Source organism: Drosophila pseudoobscura, chromosome X (assembly GCF_009870125.1).
Source record: "Drosophila pseudoobscura strain MV-25-SWS-2005 chromosome X, UCI_Dpse_MV25, whole genome shotgun sequence".
In the NCBI taxonomy this organism is placed as follows: Eukaryota; Metazoa; Arthropoda; class Insecta; order Diptera; family Drosophilidae; genus Drosophila; species Drosophila pseudoobscura.
The window spans coordinates 62,124,749-62,134,150 of NC_046683.1; the positions used below are offsets into that span (position 1 = coordinate 62,124,749).

General features: G+C 44.9%; 1 protein-coding gene across 9 annotated transcripts; it reads right to left on the reverse strand.

Moving 5' to 3' along the window:
• Positions 1-1,217: 1,217 nt before the first annotated feature.
• Positions 1,218-6,492, reverse strand: LOC4812626 (organic solute transporter alpha-like protein). Of its 9 annotated transcripts, none has more exons than XM_015188517.2 (4): positions 6,322-6,492; positions 2,405-2,764; positions 1,602-2,336; positions 1,218-1,543 (listed from the first exon to the last, which is right to left on the reverse strand). In XM_015188517.2, exons 2-4 carry the CDS (start codon positions 2,541-2,543, stop codon positions 1,416-1,418), a joined length of 1,002 nt encoding a protein of 333 aa, XP_015044003.1. In that variant the 5' UTR covers positions 2,544-2,764; positions 6,322-6,492; the 3' UTR covers positions 1,218-1,415. The 9 variants fall into 9 exon arrangements, with proteins under 9 accessions (XP_015044003.1, XP_015044001.1, XP_033239366.1 ...); XM_015188515.2 differs by having other exon boundaries at positions 2,405-2,769; XM_033383475.1 differs by having other exon boundaries at positions 2,405-2,769; positions 6,429-6,445.
• Positions 6,493-9,402: the final 2,910 nt, after the last annotated feature.

Below are 9,402 nucleotides of genomic sequence, written 5' to 3' on the forward strand. Positions count from 1 at the left end.
TCTGATTTACTTGGCTCTGGCTCTGGCTCTGGCGAAGGCAGAGAGCCAGCTGGATGACTGGATGGCTGGATGGAAGCCCTGGCCAAGTCCCGGGTAAACAAGCTTCTTCATAAAAAGCGACATCTCGACCAGACGGGGAAGGCGGGGCTGGGGTTCTGGGGAGGGGATAGGATGGAGCTGTTGTAGCCACAGGCTGCCCTTCTCCTACTCGTGGCTGCCACTGCTCGGTGCTCTGTGGCGTTGTGTACACCATAAAAGAGCGATAAGATAACCGTGCCCAGCGACGACCGACCGTGGCACTTGACTGTTCCTAGTCCCCCATTACCCACTCCCCTGTTTTCCTTGTCCTTCTTGCCAGACATCCTGCTAATACTCTATGTGTTTCTATGGGGCATAGCCGATCGTTTGTTGGGTTGGCTTTTCTTTCTAAGGCTAGGACTTTCAAGCATTCAATGCGTGTCAGAGGTATTGAAAACATCCTTTGATGTATCATCTTTTTCCAGATAGAGACATAAATAAACCCATAATTAAGAGTAAATATATGATGAACTTCCCCAAGAGTATCCATCCATTCGATCTGTATGTACGCCTGTTTTTTTTCTATATTTGATTTTCATTCGCCCTGCCCCGAACCAGCCCTGGCTGCTTCCTCTGCTATTTCTGAGAGCTGCCTGCCTGCCAGCCAGCCAGCATCTTTAGTGTGATTTATTTTGGCAGAGCACAATGTACTTTCTTTTGAAATAAATCATAAATTTCAACGCACTGCTCTCTGCAGTACGCAATGTCCTCTCAATGCTCCTCCACCGAAGATTGTGGTCTTCCCTCGAAGGATTTTCCAGGCTGGGACAAAATGTGGTCTGGTGATGCCTGGCCTATGGCCGCGTGCGCGGTCTGCGACAGCAATTGAGTTATCCTCAAGAAAGGCTATCTAAACAGAGAGGAAGATGTATATGTATACAGATATTTCATCATATTATATTTATTGTATTTTTATGGCACTTGGTCCGTGGGTCTAAGCCCCGCCAGCATTTTGTTGTCGGTTGAAAAATGTAAAACGGATCTCTGCCGCAGGGAGAATTATGAGCTAAATGCGGCACGCATGACTGCAGGGACAAAGGGCATGGGGATAGGGATGGGGATGGGATTATGAGTACAAGTGGGGTTGGGGTTGGGGTTGGGTAGTCTCTGACCAGACCAGAAGTCCTAGAACAAACACATGATTTGCGGAGATTTATTTCATTTTGTTTTCGGTCTTAAAGCATGATTAACACTTGGCTAAGAAAGATGTGGAAGCTTAGAGACAATTAAAGCTGGTGCAGGACGACATTTTCCGACTACATTTAACTACAGTTTCTTTATTGAAATTATCACAATTCGTTGCTACTGTTTTGTAACCGTTTGTAAAACTCCCTCTCTCAAATGCGAGTGATTTCCTTGTCCTTGTTGACCTCATCGATCTGCACTTGGATGGGTGTGCGGTAGGCGCTCTGCACCATCATGGAGACCAAGACCATTTCCACCAGTATCAGGATATTGATGATGGCTGAAAAAAGAAACCAAAATGAATATGTTTCTCCCAAACAAAGGATCTCTCCACCCACTTTGCTTGTAGACAGTGTGATTGATGGGATATTCGCCGCCCATTTTGATGCCATCGAGCTGATCGTAGAGCACCAGATACTGCAGCTTGCAGAGCATCACCACCAGCTGGAGGCAGAACATCTTCTTTCGCAGCTGATAGTCGCCGCGCAGCTTCGTTATCATTCGCACCGTGATCTGGAGGGACCACACGCCCAGGACAATCGAGCTGATGATGAAGGGTATGAAGAAGTACATCACTTGGTGGTAGAGCTGGATGTCCCGGTAGTACAGGATGTTCATCACCAGCATAATGGAGCCCTGCCAGAAGGGCATCTGCCACACCATGTACCGGGAGATGCACAGCTTGGCCTTCGTGGGCACCACCATCGGCAGGCAGAGGCACCAGCAGCAGCAGGGCGGCGTTGTCAGCTGCACCGCCTCCCCGCCCGACTCCTTCACGTAGTTCTGCTCGGAGTCCACGTAGCGGAAGAGCAGTGTGCGGAATATGGGCCCGCCCACCATGAACATCACATGCATCACCGTGTGGCAAATAAACCAGGAGTACGGCACCAGTATGGTAGCCAGTGCGGCCAGCGAGATAATCGGATACAGGCTGACCATCAGGATGGACGGCGTACGCAGTGGCTTGTTCAGGTGGCGCCTCAGACGCGAGACTGTGGTCGAGTAGATGCAGATGTTGAGGATGGTCAGCAGGCTGGCTATGAAAATGGCCAGGCTAAGGAAGGCAGTCATATCTGAGGGATGTGCACACAACCGTATTAGTATTAGGAACTCTTCAATGGGATTTCCCTCGAGTACTTACTGCCATAATACTCTGCCACTGTGGGGTGTGTTCGCAGACTCATGGAGCTGCCATTCTTCTCCATTGCCATCTCCATCTCCACCTCCTGTGGTGCAGGCTCCGTCTGCTCCACGAGCGTCCATTCATCGCTGGCATTCATTTTGTTGTTGTGTTTTTGTTTTATAATAAATTCACTCTCTGGTGGCAAGCTTGTGCAATACTTCCTGGGTTTCTCCTTCGACTCAGCTATGCCGCTTACACTTCACATCTTTGCCATTGTTCGCACATTTGCCAACAGTTAACAGACTTTACTTTTATTAGCACTCGTAAATGTATCTTCCAGCTGCCTCAATCTGTTAAAGTCTGGGCTGTGAATAGAGTCTGTGCTGCAAATAAATAGTACAGACAGACGGGTGGGATAAATATCATTGGCCAGGCCTGGGGGAAAGTGCGAGAAGGGTGCAACAATATTTGATTGAAGATTGAAGTGGCAAAGGCAATGCACTCCGCTGCGTTAACTTTAAGGAAAATAAGGCCTAATGGATGCTAAACAAACAGTCTAGACGAAGTGTTAACAACCTCAATCACGATCCCGTGCAAATGCAAAGAGGGCCCCACATATGTGACATTTGAATGACAGACCCCCTTATCCTTACTGGATTTCAATTGGAATACCGATTTCTGAAGTTTAGTTTTGCTTTAAGTGGCTTGAATCATTTAAGAAAATGAAAATGTAAAAAAACTCTGGAATAATCTTGGCTTTGGCTTCAGGTTAGCTGCCTCCCATGAGAATCGCATAGAAAGGCGATACGCTGCCGGCGGCCGAGTGCCCCCTGGATCGATCGATCTTCGGAGACAGGCGGCTGTGGCTCTTACAGCTTCTTCGGGGAGTTCACTAGTGTCAGGCTGTGCCAGCTAACCAGCAGAGACCACCACTTGACCGGATCTAACACCGAACTTATTACGAGTTTTTTCGAGTTTTAAGCGGTTAGCCACGAGACCCGACGGACGACCCAAATACACAACAAAAAGAAGAAAATGAAAAAGCCTTAAATCTTATTTTTTATGGGTAATCGACCGGCATGTTCTGGTCCAAATAATCCGTACTTCACTTAACTGCAAATTCCTCGAATTAATCCGTAAAAATTTCAATATAAACCCCATAATAATACAATACTTAAGGCCGCTAATAGAGAGCGTATCAAATGATGTACAAATGCAAAGCCCCAAACAGCCATAACAAGCCACAGGTGAAAAGCACGTGCCTGGGAGCCCAAGGCAACCGAAGAGAGTCCGACCGCAACATGGCTGGGGAAAGAGTAAAGGAAGAGAGAGTGAGAGAGAGGCGCCCGAAACGTAAACAGGTTTTCTGGAAAGCATAGTCGAGGCGAGGCGAGACGAGACGACCGACCGGCCATACATAAATTCGAAGCTGAAACCAGAGCTTGCCTCACTGCACTCCCATTCGTTATGTAAGAGTCTTTGTTATTTTTACATTTTGAAACAGGTTTCGGCCCAGTACAATATGTTGCAAGTACCTGTTAACAAGTACTTAAAACATGACTCAACCAGCACTCGAATCTCCCAATCACCAGCAGCAGCGGCAACAGCAACGACCTTCATTGGCAGATCAGCTACGAAAACGTGTCAAAGCCCCCTTTGGGTTTGGCCTCAATCCCGAGTCGGTCTTTCAACGAACTGCAGAGATCTCGAAATAAGTACTCATAAAGCACGGCCTTATCAGCCGTCAGCCGGAGATCGAAATTCTCTATCGCCCCAGCCAGCGATTTCATCAGTAAACGAAAAAACGAGAGAGAATTCTTCACAATTAGTTTTGAAAAGATGCGGTATAAAAAAATTTCAAACAATTAGCACAGAATTCGCGGATTCATTTCTGTGTTTAGCACATTTTAAAGGTGCGTAAAACGAAGCGTGAAATATCAGCGGAGCTCAGCGTCATAAAGATTATTTCCCGATGCCCCAAAGCACATACTCTCCGTGCCGTACACTTTTTGGTTTTGATTTTTTAACGGCTTGCAAATGGGCAGCGCACGCAATAAACAACAAAAACAAATGGCTAAAAAACTAAAGAAAAAAAATATATAGAACGTGCCAAAAAGTGAGCAGCAAAATGGGGTATGAAATATGAATACTGTGTTGCAACAAAAGCTGGCAAAACCTCTCCTCGCTCATATTAAATTTCAACTCTAACAAAAATAATTCTAGAGGTCTTTTGGTAAAGATTTATCGAGCGGAGGTTGTAAGAGATCACTCCCATCCTAGGCAAAATATGTTATACCACCATCAACACTCTTTCTTTACAAATCTTTAAAACTCCCACAAAAAACTTGTTGAAATGAAACGTAAACATTAGCGAAAAGTGAACAAAGTTTTGCATTTTGCTGTTGGCCATGGCTGGTTTCATTTTTTTTGTTGATGGGGAAACCATATTAAATGGGGAATTTCATGTCATTTTATCGGCTCCTTCCCTTGGGTTGCAGCTTCTTCGGTGACAGGCCGCATGGTAGCTCATGGCCCAGCAGCCATCGCTTGGCCGGCCCTGACTCTGTAGAGACACCCAAATGCGTTGTCTTCGTCGTCTGCCAAGTTATTTCCGAGCTTTTTTTGCGGTTAACAAAAATTCAAATATCTCGGCGAGACGAGACCAAAAAGCAGCGACCCACCGACACGACCTTACGCAATGCAATCGAATTGAGCAAAAGACAAACCAAAAACAAAAAACAAAAAACAGAAAACCAAAAATCAAATATAAATGCGGGATACAAGTGCATTGCAGTGGGGAAATAATCAAAATCAGAACAGAGACCGCAAAATCTAATTCGTTTTGCGGCGAAAAAAGAAGAGACGGAAAATGGGAAATGGGAAAAACCATGGCATTTCCCTGTCCCTGCACACACCAGGGCAATTCATTAGACAATGTGACAAGACGCGATACCAGATGCTCGCTCCTACAATCATTTGAAAATTGTATCTAGATAAAAATGTAATTATGTCGCTTGTTCGAGATAAAATGTTTCAAATATTTACCCAGAACCAAAACAATTCTACAAAATTCCTACATGGCGAATTGTTGTGTGTGACACACACACTTCAGGTTCAAAGGTCATGTGGTCTGAGTTGTTATTGAACAAGGCTGATGGCAGTGGATAAAGTGGATAAATCAGAGCTATGTTCTACCAAAAATTTGTGGGCAATTAGCGATTAGCAATATAATTTCTGTAACTTTAAGAGGCTCCATGTTCCATGTTCAATGTTCTTGTTTTTTTTTCAGATAACGAAGTTCAAAGAAGTACAGCAAAATGGAGGCTTTCAGAAGGTCTTACTTCCTCTTAATCTTTTCTGAATACAACCAAAACTTAAAGCTGGAAAAATCTTGAAAAATGATTTTGTATACACTTGAAACTTGTTTGTCCACTTAGATCTGTTTTGGGCAATGGTTTCTTCCTCATGTCCTACCAGCCTGTGCCCTGCCTGGCTTAGCCTAGCCCACTGCTAACTTGACCATCAACTCGTTTTCGGCCCAATTTCTTCCTGTCTGACCGGCCTTGGCATTGCACAGTTGATCAGAATTTCAATTGAAATGATATTCGCACATTTCAGGCTGTTCTTTAATTCATTTTGATTGACTTCACAAATTATCGGCATCAACGGCATAGAAACGATAATTATTTATTTATTTCTGTTACATGTCGTGTGGGGAAAACACTTCGTTAAAATTGATTGAATAATGCAAAAAAAATACAAAAAAAAAACAGCAAAAAATTGTATTCGATCACAAGCGATTGCAAAGTGCAAAAATAATTGGCGGGGAATCAATAAAAAAAAAAAAAAAAAAACGAAAAGCATTAACCAAATACTGTGTGCACTGTACAGGGTCTACTCTTTGTTTGCTTTAAAATTTCGTATAATTTTCGTACTTTTTCCTGAGCAGCTGTTGGGTCTTTCTCTTATTTTGTTTGATCACACCTCGCTCTCTGTCTCTCAGTCTCACTCGGTGTGTCTTTCTCTGTTTATTTCTCTGTACTTCTCTGTGCACTTTGACGCCGCGCGTGTCTGGTTCGCTCGCGCGTTGTTCACCAACTGAAAATGAAATTCAAAATTATTGCGCTGGCCGATGCCGATCACGAACGTGAATGCGCCCGTTCCCCAAACCACGGACTGTCTCTTAGCGTGTTTGTGTGTGTGTTGGCCAAAACAGAAAATAACAGTAGCAATAGCAACAAAAACACCTGCTGACGCTTGTGCTGCTGCTGCTGCTGCTGCTGTGCGATGTGCTAATCGTCATTTGTCGATTTCAAACACCGTCTTGCGTCTTGCCTCTTGCGGTGCCTTTGGTCTTTGGGAAAAGTTTTTCATTCAAGGCGGAAGTGGGTTATTTGCCGATCAAGTGACAGACGAGAAAGGTGGGCTTGTCCAGCCAGCCAGCACCATGGAGCAAGAGCCACTCATAGCAGAAAATTATCCTGCTAAAATTCTCATTTATTTGTAGAGAAAATAGTTATATTTCCTGTGCTACCGTGCCACTGTGCCACTTGGGAAAATTACCACTTAGTCTTCCGGTCCGACCAATCCAATTTTCCGCCCCCGGGGGACACTGGACACTTAGTTTAAGAGCTAATTTCTGTATAGAAAAGCAATCAGAAGGCATGGCACCGGCAGCCACACAACAGAAACCAATTAACATGTCCAGCAAGCGGACAGTTTACTTCGCCAGTTCCAGGTGTGCGATATGGTCCGCCCCAGGGACTGGGCATAATTTCTAATGGAGCATCAATCAACTCTTAATTTCCATTGCCCCCGAAGACCAACATCGAGTTTAACCATACAATTTGTTATTCAAATCGGAGCTCATTAAAAAAAGTTATTATGCGCTGCCGAGTGGACCCTGGACTTTGGGTGCTCCGCATATCAAAGAATGTAAATCGGCGGCACATCCGCTCACTAATTTAATGAGCGGCTCCAATGAACCTTTTTTTCGACGGAGACTTTCTGCTATCTGCTCTCCCCACCGCGCTCTTTTTTCATAAACAATCCAAAATTAAATGCTAATTATCCAAGCCCCCAAGAGTGTGCAATAAATTATGACACAAATGGGGAAGCGCTTTTGTTGCATAAACTGCGGCGACGGGCCATAAAAGAAAATTATTGCTGGGGTTGCTGCAATTCCACTTATAATTTTGCAAATAAATCTAATTGTGCAAAGAGGGTCGAGTCGGGTCAGAAGTGATAAGGCCAATTACGAGAGGGCAGCGTATCGGTCTTTATTTTGCTAAAAATTCAAGTTTCTTAAATGGAAAAAAATCGAAATCTTTTGAATGTTTACTTGTCCGCAAGGCAACAAGAAATATTTGCTCCTCATGCTCGGGCCGCTGCCTGTCAGTGATGATTGCTTGCCACCTTGGTTGCAAGCATCGCTGCCTCTGTCTCTGCCTCTGACTCCGCCCCAACTTCCACCTCATTTTAAACTGTAGCCAGCGGCCACACACAGTGACTCTCATTTCTTTTATAACAGCAGCTAAAAGATAAAAAATTTGGCGCCAAGGGCGATGCCTTTGAAGGAGAGAGGATGCTGGCACCCGCCTTCAACGCCTTTCCAGCCAGCCAGCCAGCCAGTCCCTTGTCAGTTTTCATTTGCTTTTCACTGTTTTATTTGCCGTTGTTGTTTTCCTTGGTTTTTCATGTTTTTCCTTTCTTATTTTGCTCATTTATTCGCGCTTTCTTCTTCGCAAATAAGCAACAATGCATTCGCCATTTGAATGGAAGTAGCGTTTGCCTAGGGCTGTGGCGGGGTCTGGGGCTGGTGCTGGGGCTGAGACTGGGGCTGAGACTGGGGCTGCCTAAGCGTTCATTTCTATGTCGAAGACGAGGTCCCTTCTTTATGCCTTGTCTTGATTCATTCAACTGTCGCCTGTTGTTTCAATTTCTGTCTGCGTTTTCATTTCAATCTCTTTCATCCGACCACTCTTTGCACTCTTGATTCGCCTTTTCTTGTGCGTTTTTTTTTCGCCTTTCGCTTTTCGCTCGCTGTTGTTTGCTGTTTAACGAAGCAAATCAACAAATTGTAATGATGCCAAAGTCCTTTTTCTGCGCTGCTTGCACTTTTCCCTCCATTTTCTTATTTTGCTTTTTACTTTTGTTTTTATGTGAACCCAAACCCCAAACCCCCAGACCGACAGCCCCAAGCCCCACAACCCGAAATCCCATACCCGAGAGCCGAGACCCGCATTGGCAGCCCTTTTTTGCATGGCGCGCTCCACTTGAGGCGCAGTGTGGCGTAAAATGAATTGAGACATTCATTTCTCGGCCGAAAGAGAAATAGAGACCCGAATGCGAGAAACCGCAATGGCAGCAGTGGCAGCAGTGGCAGCGGGGTCAGAAGAAGGGTCCTTCAACAACATACAGTGTAGAACACTGAATGCAAAAGTGGCAAAACTTTTGCACCATTCAGCCGCTCACATCCCCGCCGCTATGTCGGCCTTTGTGCATTCAGGTGTGAAGTTTTTGGGTCGTATGTTACCGTATGGCTGCAAATAATTAAATCATGCAAAGGTTATTCTAAAGTTGTGCTGAGAGGTGGAGAGGAGGAGAGGAGGAGAGGAGGCAAAGGCCTAGACAAGTTCAATGCCGCTTTAAAGACCTTGTCAGCCTGTCACATAGTTTTGCTATTAACTAATCGATATTTATATTCGCCGTGTGCTCTTCCAGCCATGAATGTCATGAATTTGAATTTGCATAGGACGTGCATAGGACACACACACAGGGCACACACAAACATGAAGGCAGGAAGGAATGACCAAAAGCAAGAACACGTTGGACTGCGACCGGTGGCATTTCCGTTTCCGCCTAAAACGCACAAAAACACACACAAAAGCGGAAGCCTGTAATAGTACTTGATCTTTCCTTAAAGGCTAATATTAACATATATTTTTCCCAAAAAAGAAGCTTGTCGGTGGTCTCTCGCAGGTACAAAGTGGTCAAGAAAAACCGAAACTCATGTT